This window comes from Apium graveolens, unplaced genomic scaffold (assembly GCF_009905375.1).
Source record: "Apium graveolens cultivar Ventura unplaced genomic scaffold, ASM990537v1 ctg5766, whole genome shotgun sequence".
Classification (NCBI taxonomy): Eukaryota; Viridiplantae; Streptophyta; class Magnoliopsida; order Apiales; family Apiaceae; genus Apium; species Apium graveolens.
The window spans coordinates 11,319-29,921 of NW_027419086.1; the positions used below are offsets into that span (position 1 = coordinate 11,319).

At 32.9% G+C, this 18,603-nt stretch overlaps 1 protein-coding gene across 1 annotated transcript; it reads left to right on the top strand.

The window, feature by feature from the left end:
• Positions 1 to 203: 203 nt before the first annotated feature.
• LOC141702811 (uncharacterized) lies at positions 204 to 1,486 on the top strand. The gene is made up of 3 exons (XM_074506419.1): positions 204 to 408; positions 522 to 725; positions 786 to 1,486. Exons 1-3 carry the CDS (start codon positions 204 to 206, stop codon positions 1,484 to 1,486), a joined length of 1,110 nt encoding a protein of 369 aa, XP_074362520.1.
• Positions 1,487 to 18,603: the final 17,117 nt, after the last annotated feature.

The following is an 18,603-nucleotide window of genomic DNA, read 5'->3' on the forward strand; positions in this document are numbered from 1 at the left end:
GCAAGTAGAAAGGAGGTTCGTTAGGATTGAGTTATCCTATGTTGGGGAAAGGAAACTATATTGCATGGTCCATAAAATTGAAAGTATTTATGCAAGCCCATGGAGTTTGGGAAGCGGTGGAGCCTAGTGATCCCAAGGCAGCAATAGAGGGAAAAACAGATAAAGTTGCACTAGCAATGATGTATTAGGCAATTTCTGAAGATATGTTATTGGCCATTACGGACAAGAAAATTGCGAAAGATGCCTGGGAGGCGATCAAGATAATGAGCCAGGGGGCTGAAAAGGTGAAGAAGGCCAGGGTGCAAACTCTGAAAGCCGATTTTGAAGCTCTAAATATGAAGGATACAGACATGCTAGATGAGTTCTACATGAAGCTGAATGGTATCGTATCCAATAAAAGGGCTCTGGGTGAAACAGTGGAGGAATCGTATGTTGTGAAGAAAATATTGCGAGCAGTCCCACTAAGTTCTTACAGATTGTGTGCACTCTGGAGCAATTTGGTAATTTGGACACTATGTCAGTTGAGGAAGTGATAGGCCCGCTCAAGGCGCACGAAGAGAGGTTGAAGGCCACGAGTGAAATCAGTAGTGAGCAGCAGACGCTGACTCAAGAAGAATGGATTAAACGAGAAAGGGATGATAGCAAATTGCTTTTAACACGTGAAGAATGGCTTAAGAAATTAAATCGGGGAGGCACAACTGTAAATACAGGGATGAAAAATCAAGGTGTGCAAGATAAGAGCTGATTCAAATGTTTTAATTGTTTTGGGTATGGACACTTTGCAGCTGAGTGTCGCAAACCAAGGAGAATAAAGGAACAAAAACAAGAGATTAACCTGACTCAAATGGATGATGAACCAGCGTTACTCTTGGCTGAGAATGAGAAAGCTGCTGCAAACAATGTGGAAATTGATGAACGAGGGGTGCAACCAAAATTGCTGAAAATGAATGATGATGAAATATGGGAATCCAAGGTGTGGTACTTGGATAATGGCGCAAGTAATCACATGTCAGGACAGAGATCAAAATTCAGTAACTTGGATGAAACAATCGTGGGCAAGGTGAAGTTTGGGGATGGCTCAACAGTGGAAATTAAAGGGAAAGGCTTTGTAAGTCTTAATTGCAAAAATGGAGAAGAAAGAATACTTCGTGAGGTATATTTTATTCCAAACTTACGTAGCAATATCATTAGTTTGGGACAATTGTCCGAGTTGGGTAATAAGGTCATAATTCATGGAGAGTATTTAAAGGTGTATGATAAGAACCAGAGATTACCTATGAATGTCAAAAGGTCATCTAATAGGCTGTATCGAATTATCATTGAGTCTGGGAATTCCGTGTGCTTGTTGTCAAAGCTAGAGGATCCTTCGTGGTTGTGGCATGCTCGTTTAGGGCACGTCAATTTTCCTGCAATAGTGATGATGCACAAGCAAAGCATGGTGACTGGTATGCCAAGGGTGCAACAGCCAAATGAGGTATGTAGATGATGTTTGATGTCGAAACAAACCAGAAGGCCATTTCCTTCGAAATCTATTTTTAGTGCAACAAAGTTCCTGGAGCTAGTACACAGTGATATTTGTGGTCCCATTTCGCCAAGCACTCCTGCAGGTAATCGATACTTTATGTTATTGGTTGATGATTTCACTAGGTTCATGTGGATGTTGATGTTAAAAAATAAAAATGAAAGGTTCATTATATTCAAAAGGTTTCAAGCAAAGGTTGAAAATGGGACAAGCCACAGAATTGGTGTGCTCAGAATGGATCATGGTGGAGAGTTCATGTCTAATGACTTCAAGGTGTACTGTGAAGACAAGGGAATAGAGAGGCACTTTACAGCACCGTACACGCCTCAACAAAATGGAGTGGTTAAACGTAGGAATCGTACAGTGGTTTAAATGGCAAGAAGCTACTTGAAGCATGCTAATCTTCCATCTATGCTGTGGGCAGAGGCTGATAGGCATTCGGTTTACATATTGAATCGAATCCCTACCAGGGCATTGACTGGAAAAACCCCATATGAAGCACTGAAGGGAAAGAAGCCAAATCTCAGCTATGTTCGAGTTTTTGGCTGCATCGTGCATATGAAAGTTCCTGGCATTAACCCAAAGAAACTAGATGATAGAAGTATGGAGGTTGTGAATCTTGGGAAAGAGCTTGGCACCAAGGCCTATAGGCTGTACGATCCAGTGAACAGGCGTATATTTGTTAGTCGGGATGTAAAATTTGAAGAAGGAAAATATTGGAGATGGGAAGATCAATCACAGGACTACGAAAATCAATAAGGGTACTTTGAAGTTCTAGATTTGTATTGATATGAGGAGAATGAAGCTACTGATCACGGGGGAGACATGTCAGTTTTTGATGATCAAGATAAAATGGAGATGCCATCACAGAAGCAGAGACATGGTGTGAATAGAGAGCAGTATCATGACAGTCACACACCAAAGAAATTCAGAAGCTTGACAGACTTATATGAGAACACAAAAGAGGTTGAGGAAGAAGATGAACTGCTCCTTATGGGGATAGATTAGCCAAGTTCGTAAAATCACACAAAGAGAAGTAAGGATTGGAGACAAGCAATGCAAAATGAAATTGATTCTATAGAGAAAAATAATACATGGGAGTTAACTAGTTTGTCACCGGGTCATAAGGTCATTGATTTGGAAAGGATATACAAATTGAAAAATGATGCGGATGGAAATGTTGTGAAACACAAGGCGCGTCTTGTAGCAAAAGGGTATGTGCAAGAAAAGGGAGTGGATTTTTATGAAGTATTTGCTCCTGTTACACGATTGGAGACAGTGCGATTACTTCTTGCTTTAGCAGCAAAAAATTCCTGGCAGGTACACCATTTGGATGTCAAAACAGCTTTTTTGAATGGGGAAATAAAAGAAATATCTATGTTACTCATCCCGAAGGGTTTGTCAAGCCATGAAGAGAGGGTTATGTTTACAAGCTATTCAAGGCCTTGTACGGTTTAAAACAGGCACCACATGCGTGGTATGCCAAACATAATAAGTGTCTTAAGAATTTGGGCTTTGTTAGGTGTCCATATGAGCATGGGGTGTATGTAAAACGAAAGGGAGCTGAATCTATCATAATCAGTGTCTATGTGGATGACTTACTTGTGACCGGCATAGACAATAATATGATTCAAGAGTTCAAGGATCAGATGAGTGGTATTTTTGAGATGAGCGATATGGGAAAGCTGTTATATTATATTGGTATTGAGGTGAAGCAGAGTAATGATTTTATTGAGCTGAAGCAAACTGGGTATACAAGGAAGGTCTTAGAAGGGCAGGAATGGCTAAATGTAATCCGTGCAAATATCCTATGGATCCAAAGGAAGTCATTACTAAAAATGAAGGAGGGAAAGCAGTCGATGCAATACAATTTAAGAGTCTAGTTGGTGGACTTAGATACTTGGTTCACACATGCCCGGACATTGTATACGCTGTGGGTGTGATTAGCAGACACATGGAAAGACCAACTATAATTCATCTTAATGCAACAAAACGTATACTGAGATATATACACGGCACGTTGAATCTTGGTCTGGTCTACACAAAGGATTGTGGAAATAACGTATTAAATGGATATTCTGACAATAACCTAGCAGGAAATCTCGATGATCGAAGAAGTACTGGTGCAATGGTTTTCTATCTGAATGAATGTTTAGTGACATGGGTGTCTCAAAAGCAACATAATATTGCCTTATCCTCCTATGAAGCAGAATATATGGCTGCTGCAATAGCTGTGTGCCAAGGGATTTGGCTCAGGAACGTGATGATGCAGGTTACAGGTGAACGAATGAATCCAGTTGTTATATATGTTGATAATAGGTCAACAATAGATTTGGCAAGAAATCCAGTTTCTCATAAGCGAAGCAAGCACATCGACATACGTTTTCATTTCATCAGGGAATGCATTAATCGAGGTGAAATTGTTATTAAACACATAGGTGGAGAAAGCCAGCGAGCAGACATATTAACGTAAGCATTGGTGACAGTAAAGTTTGAACGTATGAGGAAGCTTCTAGGCATGAAAGATTTAACTAGACAAGTTTACGGGGGAGATTGTTGGGTTTAATATCAAACTTGTCTTAATTTATTTTGTTTAGTTAAATAAGTCTAGCTGATCGTGGAGAATGTTTCAGTTTGTTTGAATAACGTTCATGTAGTTAGAGTTATTGTAGGAGTCTTTGTTAGCCCATGAGCCTAGTCCCTGGGTTCTAGGAGTTCAGTTGTTTTTCCTCTTTATATCTTTTGTATTACAGTGGAAATAATGTGACTGTTGGTTCTGAAATACATTCAGTTCTTTCTTGAGTTTGTCAAATATAAACACTTATATCCGTACTTGAATTTTGTTTATAAACAAGAATTATGACATAACAACACATGAATGGTATGTGTTAGCTGCAAGAACTATGTGGTATAACAAAACTATCACAGCTCACACATGTTGATCCTTCAAACTCCGAATGAATTGGATGAGTTTGGTGGTTCATGTATTACACTTGAAAATATGGTGTCTTGAGCTCGTCATAACCCTAAGAACTCCTAATAATTTTCTCATTATGATAAATAGTTGAGATAGTTTTGGAATATCAACGGAGGTCACCCCTTAACTTTTTATGATTCTTTTAGATGAAAAATTGTAGTTAATAAATTTTCCTTGCCAGACATGTTAACCCGTCTTGTTGCCTTGATTTCTAGTACAAAATTCTGATTTATAGATGAGTAACACCAACTTGATATTAGGTTAATCTTTTCAAACAAGTTGTCAAGTCCATTCTCAAAAATAAATTACACTAGAATCATTCGGTCTTCAATGTTAATAGTAGTTTCAAATATCCTCAACCTCTTATTAACAATGATGCTTGAATATATTAAAGAACATTTTTCACTGTTGGCATGCAAATTTCTTCATTACATCTAAGACACTGTAAATAAACCGAGCTGTTCGTGAGCAGTTCAAGCTCATCTCGTTAAATGAAAACTCGGTTTGGCTCAGCTCGTAAGAGCTCGAGCTCGAATAACAAAGAGTGTTCTTTAAGCATAACGAGTTCGAGCCGAACTCTAGCATGTTCGACTCGAGTTCAGCTCGAGAGCGGTTTCAAATTAATAAATCGGTTCGAAATTGAATAACTCGTGTTCGGCTTGTTAGAGCTCGAAAAAAGTATATATAATATTTGTTCTATTTTTATGGTATACATTCAAACCACCCCTTATTTCTTTAAGAAGCTATTTTAATATACAAATCTGCAATAAAACACAAAAAAATCGAACATTACAACATAAATCGATGTATACCAAGAGACATAAATAGAGAAATTAAACTATATAATCGCATACGTAATATATATATATATATCATAATCAAATATTTACATCATGAAAGATATAGATAGATGATAGATGATTATGAAGAATTAAGAGATGATAAATGATGATTGAAGATTTAGTCGAGATACGAACCTTATCTACAGCTTTAGCTTACTTTGTTTTAGTTTTACACATTTAGGGTTTAGGTTATATTAAATTAATTTACTTTAGGTTGGGTTGGACCTAATTTTCTTTCTTATATTGATAGTTATACTTGAGCCTTTTTTTGTTAATAGTTTGCTAAACTATTTAGTACGAAAAGTGTAATGTTTGCAAGCTGCTTGATTTGTACACTAGTGCGACTCGACTCATTAATGTTTGATAAGCTCTAGTTCGACTCGGTTTACTAACGAGCTCGAGCTCGAATACAACTTTTGTGCGATAAAGATGCTCGGCTCGGTTCGTTAAGAAAAATGGTTAAACTCAGCTCATTTTCCTCAAAACTCGACTTGATGACTCAATTCTTTTAAGGCCTAACTTATATATACCAAATCTTCGGTCTTGATAGATTTCTTTATAAATATAATATTATTTGATGTCTATAAGTCCTAATTAGTTAAAATTCCTTTATTAGCATCAATGTTACACTTTACCTTTAAATATCCCTTATTCGATTGTGAAGCATTAATAACTATTAAATTCCTAGAAAATAACTCACTTTAATTGTGTGTTGCTATTATTATTGATCAAAGATATTGACTTCAATTATACATTTTCGTTCTTTGTATTATAGTATAAGTGATATTTTTTCAAATTATCATTTCTTCAATGCTAAAAATATTAACAAATTACCATATGATTTTAGGATACTCTTTTAAGATGAATAACATCCTATATATAAATGTTAAATTTTGTATTCGACTCACTATTTTTGGACTACTAGATGTTCTTTTCCCCGGAAGCCTCAAACCAGAATTAAAAAAACTGGTTTGTATTTGTTTGACAAGATTATTTTCATTTGCACAAAAGTGTGCAATGAGACAACGTTGCATACACAATCACTTGTAGCTTGTAAGAATAAAGAACTCAAATTTATCTTAAAAATACCTAGCTTCTTTGGTACAAGATATGTTTGTCAACCTCGGGTTGAATCAACATTGTTAAAATAATTTAAAAATTAAGAACTTTTTTAGTAGCATAATACAACACTAAGCTTAAAAAAGAATATAAGTGAACATATATTTTTAGTAACAAGATCTTTGTTTTAAGTAATATAAATGGAAAAATTATGACTATATCTATATTCATATTTTAAATATGCAAGAAAGTGTATCCGAAGAAGGAAGAATAAAATATTTCGACCTTAAAAAATACAGATAAAAGAATAGTTAAAAAAACACATTGTGAACTTTTTTGAGTGGTATATTACAACCTAAAGTGCTAGCGATCAACTTCTTATTTCTTTTATCACTCTTACGTTGATTAATCAGAATTATGATTGGATATTTACATGCATAACTTTTAGTAAATTATTAAGATTGATCAATAATTAAGCACCGTGTAAGAGCTCCCGATCTTTCTACATTTCATAATGTCTGTCACATATATAATAACAAGGAAATTATATGATACTCATTCTGTTGGATATAGTTAAAACTACATAGCTACAATTGAGAAGTTATATGACAATTCACAAGAGCATTCAGATCCGCCAATAATGAACTAAACACATAGGTTAAAATACAACATATATCAATGACCGTAATTTAAAGAGAAAAGATGATATCACTTAGATATAGAGCAACTTTATCAAAATCAGCCGAGTCTCTGAACCCTCGAGAAAACTTACCGTTCTAAAGAGTTTATTTTCCCACTTAGGCTGTTATGGGTTGTAGGACTATCACTTCGAGGATCATACAACTCAGAAACACTAGAGACAATCGGTTCAGATATATAACAAGGCTTAATAGCAATTAACACCTCAATTCAATAAAAAATTTGATCTACCTAGTATGTATATGTGGGAGAGAGCTAAAGAGATGAAATTTTAGGTTTCTTCTATTTTCCCATTCGATCTCACTTCCGAGATATTCAGATCTAACTTATGTATATCCTTGACATATTATATATTCCACAAGAGCCTAATTATTTTCAATATAGAATGATGTAAATTTGTGGAATTTTTTTAAAGTAGTTTATATTCACATCATTTTTTCCTCTAAAAATGATAAAATCAGACCCTTTCAATATTCATTAATAAATAAACAAGACATGAAAACATGTTACCATATTAAATTAATGTGCTCGATAAAAACGAATAACTGTTATGTATATATATTTTTTTGAAAACAAGAAAATTAACATGAAAAGAAATTATAACAGTACATATACTAAGTGAACAAGTAGGCAAATACTAAGAAACTTGACATGTAGAACGAGCATATGGACTTGGGAAATATATATTGTAACTGATAAAAAGAAATAAACCCATATCACATGTTAAAATCTAGAGTTTTAAATAATTAAAAAAATAAAAAAATGAACATTTAAAATCAAGATAACATGCATGAAGTAAAAACAAGTATTAACAAAATGGGCTATGGACCTGACACACGAACTAAGAACAAAGGACTATCACAATTGATGAAATGAAAAATTATACATTGTATCTCGAATTAAAGAGCCTCAGCCATTGTAGTTGAATAACAAGTGAGAACTATAAATAATATTTTAAAATTTTCGGGTAACATCTCAATCTCCGTCTTCAACAATGAGCATGGGTCTTCTCCCACTAAAAGAAACATGGGCTATAAGTAACCGTTAGAAATGAGACTATCACACATTGGTTGGTTTTGATTTACTTTTTCAACCAAATATAATCGACCAATGTAATTGGTCGACCAATATAATTGGTCGTAATAATGTACATAATCAACCAAGTACCAACCCTCGGTTGGTCGGTTTTTCTTTTCTTTTCAAACCGACAAAAACCAACAAATGAATCAGTTGAAAATATTTCAGTTGGACATGCATACAATTATAAACTACCTAAATCAATTGGAAATCTAAATTGCCATAAACGACAGAAATTGGTTGGAAAAAGGGTTGTTGGAAAAGTGTGGTACGTGCATTTAATGAACTTATCAATACTTTAATGAAGTGTCGCAATGTTATTGGCCGACGAAGTGACATGTCACGTTGGAGGGCGAAAGAAACCACCCAAAACCAGCCGTTACGGTTAATAATTGTTTAAGATTTTAAAAACAACCAATATTAAGTGACAATAGTGGTCTATAACCAATGGACTAAATTTTCTTCTTTTTTAATTTTTTTTGTTAAATTATATAAAACAGAAAAAATATAATAAAAAGAAATATTTATTTTATTAAGTAATGATTCATCAAATTATAATAAAACCATTTAAAATATTAAAAAGAACTAAATAAATATTTTCAATATTTTTTTGTTTCCAAAGGTCCCAAATGACATTAAAAGATGATTACACAGAAATAAATAATAAATTAAAAATTATCGAAAATAAAATGTCCTATATCTGCGTAAACTAGAGTGTAGGGTTTAGATTTAGGGTTAGATTTTAGCGGTTAGATCAGGGTTAGAAAATTTTAATACATAAATTATTTTTTAAAACGATCCAAAGGTACGAGTATCAAGTTTATTAATAATTATAGTTTTATCATTAGTTTTCGTAATAAAAAACTTTGGGGGAGTAGACTTTGAATTTGAATTTGGGGGGAAATTAAACCTTTGGGGGGAGGAATTTGAATTTTTGTAAAAACTTGAATAACCTGCCTACAAAATCAACAACATAAAAAATCAACTGAATTTAGTTGGTTTTATTTTAGGCTGTATATTTTAAATTTCATGAAATTTTAGGGAACGAGAATTTTTATAGAAATTTGAATATCTCGTCATTACAAAGCCAACGACAATAACCAACCGAATTTAGTTGATTTTATTTTGGTCTGAAAAATTTAAAGTTTTATGATATTTTAAAGAGAAATATGAATTATTGTGAAAATTTGATTTAAGCAATAATTACATAACCAACCGATTTTTTGAATCATTCAGTTGGATTTAATTCAACTTGTTATTTAGTAGTTAGTCTTTCCCCTTCCCTTTTTGTATATCTTATACTTAATCTATCATATCATTATAATACCCAATTTTTGGTGTAATCAACTTCACACTCTTCAAATTCAAATGTAATCATATCACAAACTTAATCATGAGTATGTATTTGATGATATCTCTTTTTTAATGTATAGACATATAAATTTATAGTTTTTTTTACATATATGTGTTTGTATTCAAATATCTCAAATATTACATGTATATTCATATGCTAATTAATGCTTTTGGTAAATAGTAGGTAATTGACAAAATCACTTTATTCTAACTGATGTTGAAGACAATGATGATAAAAAAGAAGATGGCTCACTTGTGAAGAAGTTAATGATTTTAAAGATGAAAGACTTCAAATATCTTAAGCCCCCTACCACACTTTTAAATTATGTTGAATCCACTAATGTACCCTTCCCATGTTTCCCAATATGCAACTTAATGTCCATTGGATTATTCTCCAAACTATAATCAGATAATATGACCTTTTCGAACAGATTTTATGGCATACCCAATAGTGTGATAATTTTCTAGGGTCACTCATATAAAATAATATAATGATTTGCTATTGAAATTTCATAATAGTAGAAAGACTCGTACATATAACAAGGAGATCATCTACGTACACTCTAATTATGAAGCTTTCAGTTCTCTCCATTTTTGTATGTACCGCATCCTCGTATGGACATTTAATGAAAGCCCCAATTTTTCAAAGTACTTACTGAAAAGAGCATACTAGGCTCGTGGATCCTGATGCAATCTGTACAAAGCTTTTATCAACCTATACACTAGGTGCTCCTTGTTTTTTTTGCAAATCTCTCTGGTTGGGTTACGTAAATTGTAAATTATATCGTGCAATTCTCCGTTCAGGAAATGCGAACTCAACGTCCAAATGATGAACCGACCACCCATTTTTTTGTACATGCCAGTAATAGTCTCACAGTCTCAAGCCTTGTCAGTGGTGCAAGTACCTTATCATAATCCACACCTTACTTTTGTACGTAACCCTTCATGATTAACCTAGCATTGTGCTTAATTTCCCTGTTTGTGTCCCTCTTAAGCCTAAAAACCCACTTCAAATGCACAGCTTTTCCCATGTGGCAATTCGACTATGGCCCGTGTGTTAGTTTTTTCAATGGTTTCAATCTCATTGTTCATGGATTGTTCCCATGTTTTTCTCATTTTCAGCTTCCAACTCGTCCGTTTCATTATAAATATTACTCAGTACACGAAAATTCTGAGGTTCACTATTGTTGCTATTTGATGACTTACTCTGTACATAATTTTGTGTGCTATTTTCCCTGTCTCGTAATTCTCCGTTTGGACTGTTTGGCTCCCTGTATTCATGCTAGAAGTTGTTAGTTCCTTCTCGCTTTAATAGCCACCTTGTTCAAAACCTTCATTCAACCGATTTCCTACCATAATAAATGAATCATGTGATCCAAAATTCTATGATTCCTGTTCAACAACTCATAGCCGTGGCCTTTTTTCTTCAAAGATAATATCATGTATAGAGCCAAAATTTGGATTATACGAGCGATACACTTTAGTTCCTTCCTCTCTCCCGATATTAACCACACCAACCTATGACTTTGGTTGTATGCATACTAGGCAGTTTCATGTGGGCCACATAATATTTCACAATATTTTGAGAATTCTTTTGAGTTAAATTATCCACCCCTGTCCATATGAAACACTTTAATTTTTCTTTTGATTCTTTTTCAACCGAGATTCTAAACTTTTTGAATGCATTGAAGGCCTCAATTTTTCCTTTCAACTTTAAAATCCACACTAGATAAGTAAAGTCATCGACTAAGAGTAAAAAATACATGTTGGCCTTTGTTGTCTCCGGTGAAATACATCCAGAAATATCACAATGAATTAATCCCAACACCCTCTTAGCTCGATAATCAATATTCTGTAGAATATAATTTCTGATTTACTTTGACATTAAACAACCTTCATATACAGTCTTCCGTTAAAAGAAAACATGTATGCCTTGTGCCATTATGTTGAAATTAATTTTATCTACCTTTCATGACTAAGCATTTTTGGCTGTCATACACCCACAAATAAAGCCCTCTAAGAGTGACATCATTCTTGTTCCCAGCTAGTTGACCCAAAGATATGATATTTCTGCACAAGTTCACAAATATATTAGACCTTATAGATATTCAATTATTCTCCTTTTTGTATCTAAAACCAACTTTACCCTTACCCTTGATAGCGACGCCAAACCTGATTTTCCTGTCACACTTTCATCTAAACTCTTGAACTTAGACTTGGTACCAGTCGTGTGATTTGATCCTCCATTACTTAAATACCATACCTTTGACTCCCAATTCTTGTTATCATTCTCATTTAATCAACGGGGTTGTACTTCATTCTCTTTCATTTAATAATCTTGGTTGTACTTCGTACTCATTCACATAAATATTACCTTTGCTTCTTTTCTACACTTAACCATTAAGTGAGTTTTGAAGATAGTGTGTTTATGTGCATGTTTTATCATCTCTCTTAAAATACTTTATCTTTACAAATTAGATTACTTTGTTCACCATATCCATAACAGTTCAAAAAATATGAAATATCCTAAAACACATTCACCCCCTATGTGTTGTATTAATTACCTAACAGATTGGATCGATGAAAAATATTTTTAAAAAATTAAAAACACCAGTTCAGGACTAAACACTAGTTAGTTGTACTAGTCAAACTGATGCTTGAGTTTTAAAATGGCAAACCAAATAAAATTATTTTGATCTAAAATTTTGGTTATATCACTAATATGTATATCTATCGACATCCATAAGGTTGGATCGATGAAAAATATTTTTAAAAAAATCAAAACACCAATTTAGGACCAAACACTATGTGTTAGTCAAACGGATGTTTGACTTTTAAAATAGCAAAACAAATCAAATTATTTTGATGTGAAATTTTGGTTATATCACTAAAATGTATATCTATCGACATCCACAAGGTTGGATTGATGAAAAATATTTAAAAAAATTGAAACACCAATTCAGGACCAAACATTATGTAGTTATGTTAGTCAAACTGATGTTTGACTATTGAAAATGGCAAACCAAAATAAAATTATTTTAATCTGAAATTTTTGTTATATAACTAACACACATATATATATATATATATATAGGAATCCATACAGTTGGATTGATAAAAATATTTTTAAAAAAACCGAAACATCAATTCAGGATTAAACCCTAGTTAGCTGTACCAGTCAAACTGATACCTGAATGTTGAAATATCTAACCAAAGAAAATTAATTTGATCTAAAACTTTGGTTTTATCACTAATATATATATATATATATATATATATATATATATATATATTGACATCCATACTGTTAGATAAATGAAAATTATTTTTAAAAAAATCAAAACATCAATTCAGGACTAAACACTAGTTAACTGTATTAGTTAAACTGATACCTGAATGTTAAAATGGAAAACAAAAGAAAAGTATTTTCATCTGAAAAATTGGTTATATCACTAATATATATATATATATATATTGACATCCATATGGTTAGATCGATTAAAAAAATTTTCAAAAAAATTGAAACACCAATTCATGACTAAACACTAGTTAGCTGTACTAGTCAAACTAATGTTTGACTTTTCAAATGGCAAACCAAAGAAAATTAATTTCAACTGAAACTTTGGTTATATCACTAATATATATATTGACATCCATATGATTGGATCAATTGAAAAATATTTTTTAAAAAATCGAAATACCAATTCAGGACTAAACATTAGTTAGCTGTACTAGTCAAACTGATGTTTGACTTATCAAATGGAAAACCAAATAAAATTATTTTGACCTAAAACTTTGGTTATATCACTAATATATATATTTATTTGTTGACATTCATACTGTTGGATCGATGAAAAATAATTTTTAAAAACTAAAACACCAATTTAGGATTTAACACTAGTTAGCTGTACTAGTCAAACTATTGTTTGACTTTTCAAAACCAAATAAAATTATTTTGATATAAAAATTTAATTATGATTTAATTTTCTGATTCATATTTAATTATTTAGGAATCCAACCGTACAGATGTAAAAATTTTCAAAAAGTAAAGGGTTCTCGGGAAAAATCAACTAATTTAAATAATTAAATCTTAGTTAGTTTTACAAAATCGATATAGGGGTTTGTAACCTTGGAATGTTTCTTCTATTTTCTTGATTACTTTTAACCGATAAGATATAATTAAACTTAATAGTAAATTCCACTGCACACTAGTACTGGTGGGATTTATGATAAACAACCGAAATCACGATTTTATGTTCTTTTTAAAATAATGGTTAAAATAAGTTTTTGTAAAATTCTAATTCTTGTAAAAAATCATAATATTAAAATAATTTACCAAAATTTAGATATCATAGAAACAATTTAAAAAATTAGAATTGGTAAGCACTTAATTAAATTAAGGCCCGACCCATTAAAAAACCGTAGCAAATTACCATTTTCTATACTAGACCATCACAAACAGAAGCATGAAGTGGTGTCCGCCGGCATCTATATCAACTCACATCTCTGAACCCCCTCACTGCCTCTCAATAAACTGAAGTCCTGAACTCAAAACAAAGCAAAAATATGTTACTTTCGTGAGTCGATCCACATCTCTCTCTCTCCTCATACTTGGACCCCCTGCCTCCACCATCTTCCCCCCGCTCACCTCACTTTAATAGTCCTCGTCCTGTTACATAAATTTATTTTAATTCTTCTCCGAACTCTCGGTCCTCTCCGACGGAAATCGGAGTTCTTGGCGCGTTGGAGCCATTGTTATACGCGCTGAGGTCGGAGAGTATAAAGTATAAATTAATTAAATAAATCTTGAAACTATGCATAACATGAAACAAGATATTAAACATTTAATTCACATAACAGGTAGATCATATATCATACAAATTCAAAATTATAAACATAATTTACATCACATGCAAACTAAACAAATAAATTGAAAAATTTAAGAGTGAGTTAATAATACCCGATACCAGCATGTAAGCTTGCTTATTGAATATTACACCTTCCCAATTCTCTTCCGAGTGTGCTGAAATGCTTTTCAACTAGAGGTTTTGTATTAATTCCTCCACCATTAAATCATTCTCTTTTTATGGTGTGACCCTGTAGGTTCAATATTAAGCCGGTAGTAGAAATAAATAATAATAAAACTATTTTATCATTATTTATATAAATTCTCTAATTTATTAAATATGATTAATTAATTAATCACATTTATTCTACATCGTGAGTGATGCTTCTCAACATATCGCGACTATCCAGATAATATAAATTCACTGCTTAGAATACCAAGAAGCTGTCAGTGAATAGTTACCGTACAATAAACTCCTTCTACCCTACAATGTCCCGATTAAATACAAGGCATGGATCTCGTGTCAAGCCTATCTAATTCAATCACTTTCTTACCATTTACTATGCGTAGTTCTATGCAAATTAGAAACTCCTTTCTAATTTCATTTACTCTGGCCAGAGATTCCTGAACTAGCATAAGTGGATCAGCCTTGAACATTCGCTTCCTTCACTGGAAGGGGTCGATCCTTTATTGATCATACACTATCTTCGTGTACAAATTCCTATACCCAGAAGAGCGCTAATAATTGTCCCTGGAGACTAAGAACTAAACCAAAGCATAGTTCAGTGTACACAAGATGACTATGATGACCTCAAGTCTAAGGATACTTGTACAACTATCACTAAGCGAACAACTGCTGACACGTGAGTGAACTCCATCAGTTGTTCAGCTAGGCGAGTCATGTTCAGTGAACTTATTCTATAATAAGCACCTACATACTAGCTATAATGTCACCACACAAATGTCTATGAGAACAGACATCCTTCATAATGAAGCAAGCATAGTATGTACCGATCTTTGCGGATTATTAATTACCAGTTAGTAATCCTATGACCAGGAACTATTTAAGTTTAGAGTTATCATCTTTTTAGGTCTCACTATTATGATCTCATCATAATCCATAAAAAGCTTTACTCTAAACTATGTTATATCTTATTTAAACACTTAAATAGATAAAGCCCGTAATAAAAACAAAACAAGTCTTTATTAATATCAATGAAATCAAAACAGATTACATAAAAGCTATTCCAAAATCCTACTATCCATATGAAACCATAACATCATCCAATTAAATTAAACCACATTCAAGTTATTCAAACCAAAATAAACCGGATAAAATCCAACAACACCTAGTGGTGAACTAAATCACCAAGTTCAAACACATCACCACTTTAACCAAATAAGTTCACACAAATGATCAAATAAGTACTTAAACCAAAATAACAAACAATTTTCCTAAATTCTCCCTCTTAATCATTAAAAAAAGTAAAATTTAGGAATTATCTTCAACATCCTCATCCCTATCCATGTCTTTGTCCTCCTTATCCTCCTTGCTAAGCTCTCCATCTTTGGTGTCAGTAGCAGTAGTATGAAAACGTATGCCATCATGATCTGCAGCAGCAACCAAATTATTGTCTACTGATCTTCTTGTTGAAGTGTAGGGAAATGCACCAGAAGGATCATAAGGTTCGGATGGAGTAGCAATACCCAACAACACATCCTTCAGTATCTTCTGATCAGCAACAATCTTATCCAACCTCTTAAGAATTATCTATGTGTCAGCCTTGATATCATCCATAAAATTATTGAGCTTATTGGACAATTCCTCATCAAACTGAGCAACATGAGGAGATATATGGATGTGGGAGGGCTTAAGAACTTTAACAACAACAAAGGAGCCATCAGCTTCAACCTTCAGACCACTCTGAGAAAATCACTCACCCTCTAGAAATTCTTTAGTAGTCAGAGTCTCAGTATCAGACATATCAACACCACACCCCTCAAACACCTTGGTCAAAAGTAGATCATAGGGTAACCTAGTGGTTGGTTTCCCATCAAAAACCTCAACTATATTCTTCAAAATCAATTCACTTATATCAAACCTTTTACCAGCTTAAAGCATACTCCAACAAGCACATCTAGCATAGTTGGACCTAGTACCCAATCTATGACATAAATTTTTCAAACAAACTTTAAACAATAAGTGAGCCATTAGCACCACTTAAGCATTAGTATGGGCAAAATACTCAACCTACTTACCATTTCAAGTAATCAATTTGACTTGATCTAATGTAGAAAAACCATCTAAATCCTTAGGGCATGTCTTATTATAAATGGACACATTAGATGGACTCAAAATATCTAACATACCACTTAAAACACCAGCATTCATATTAATCATGACTCCATTAACAAATGAAATATATCGATCTTTCTCAACATGCAAATTACTATAGTATTCTCTAACAAACATAGGGTAACAGACTTTCGACAAATCAATAAAAGAAGATCCAAACCCTAACTCATGAAATAAATTAACATCACCACAGTTGTACAAAACCTTATCAGCAAAAGGTTTACCAAGGATGATTTTGCGTGTTCCTAGAAACTTTGATTCAAACCTAGAGTGAAACTCATCTAGAATCTCAAAATTTAATTTGACCCTCTTTAAAGCACGACCAACTCCAATATCTGATTTTTCCATACCTGACTATCATCTCCACTATCAACAATGACTGGATTAGCCTCCGTATCAGACACTTCTTCATCTCGAAGTCGTTTAGATTTCAAAAGAGGTTGTGAATCAACATTAGTGAAATGACCTGCTTGACCTTTAGCGTGTGCTTCAATTTATTCCTCAAGATCAATCGACCGGTGATGGTAGCTATAGCTAGGAGAGAGTATTTATTGAAAAGGAGTGTGAAGACCTTATATATAATTGAGGGGGAAGTATATAGGTAATTGAAGAGTCGTATCCGAGATACCTCTCTAATACTTCTTTTAATAATTAAAGGGGAGTGTTTTTAGGAATAAAATTAAAAAAACTAATCCCCTTATATAAATCATGATAAAATAAAAAATTTAACAAAATCAAATATCAGGTCAAACACTTAACCTCTCAATATATAAGACCACATAAAAGTTTTAAAATTCAAATAAAGTATAAATTAATTAAATAAATCTTGAAACTATGCATAACACGAAACAAGATATTAAACATTTAATTCACATAACAGGTAGATCATATATCATACAAATTCAAAATTATAAACATAATTTACATCACATGCAAACTAAACAAATAAATTGAAAAATTTAAGAGTGAGTTAATAATACCCGATACCAGCATGTAAGCTTGCTTATTGAATATTACACCTTCCCAATTCTCTTCTGAGTGTGCTGAAATGCTTTTCAACTAGAGGTTTTGTGAAAATATCAGCAATTCGAGCATCAGTAGCAAAAAATACCAGCTTAACTATCCCTTTTGCAATATTGTCTCTCAAGAAATGATGTCTAACATCGATATGCTTGGTTCTCGAGTGATTCAATAAATTCTCAGAAATATTGATAGTACTTGTATTGTCACAGTAAATAGGAGTTTGACCATAAAAAATTTCAAAATCCTTAAGTTGTTTTCTCATCCAAAGCATTTGTTAGCAATAACTCACAGCTGCTAAATATTTTCCTTCAGCTGTTGATAATGTAACATATGTTTGCTTCTTGCTTAACCAAGAAACCAAATTTTGTCCTAAGTAAACACCAACACCACTGGTATTGTTTCTATATGATTGACAACCTGCATAATCTGCATCACTATACACAACAAGATCAAATGCATTTGTGATAGGATAGAATAAACCAAGAGTAATAGTTCCACTCAAATATTTAAAAATTCTCTTAACAACGTTCAAATGAGACTCTTTAGGCTTAGATGGAAATCTTGCACAAACACAATCACTATTCATAATATTAGGTCTATAGGATGAAAGATATAATAAGTTTCCAATCATACCTCTTTAAGTCCGAATATCAACATCTTTACCTTGTTCATCGGTTGTCAGCTTGCTGACTGCACTCCTTGGTGTTGATTTCAACTTGACATTATTATAACCAAACTTTTGAGTAAGTTCCTCATGTACTTTGATTGATGTATATATATGCCTTCAGGAGTTTGCTTGTTTATAAAACCAAAAAATAATTGAGCTCTCCCATTATGCTCGTATCAAAT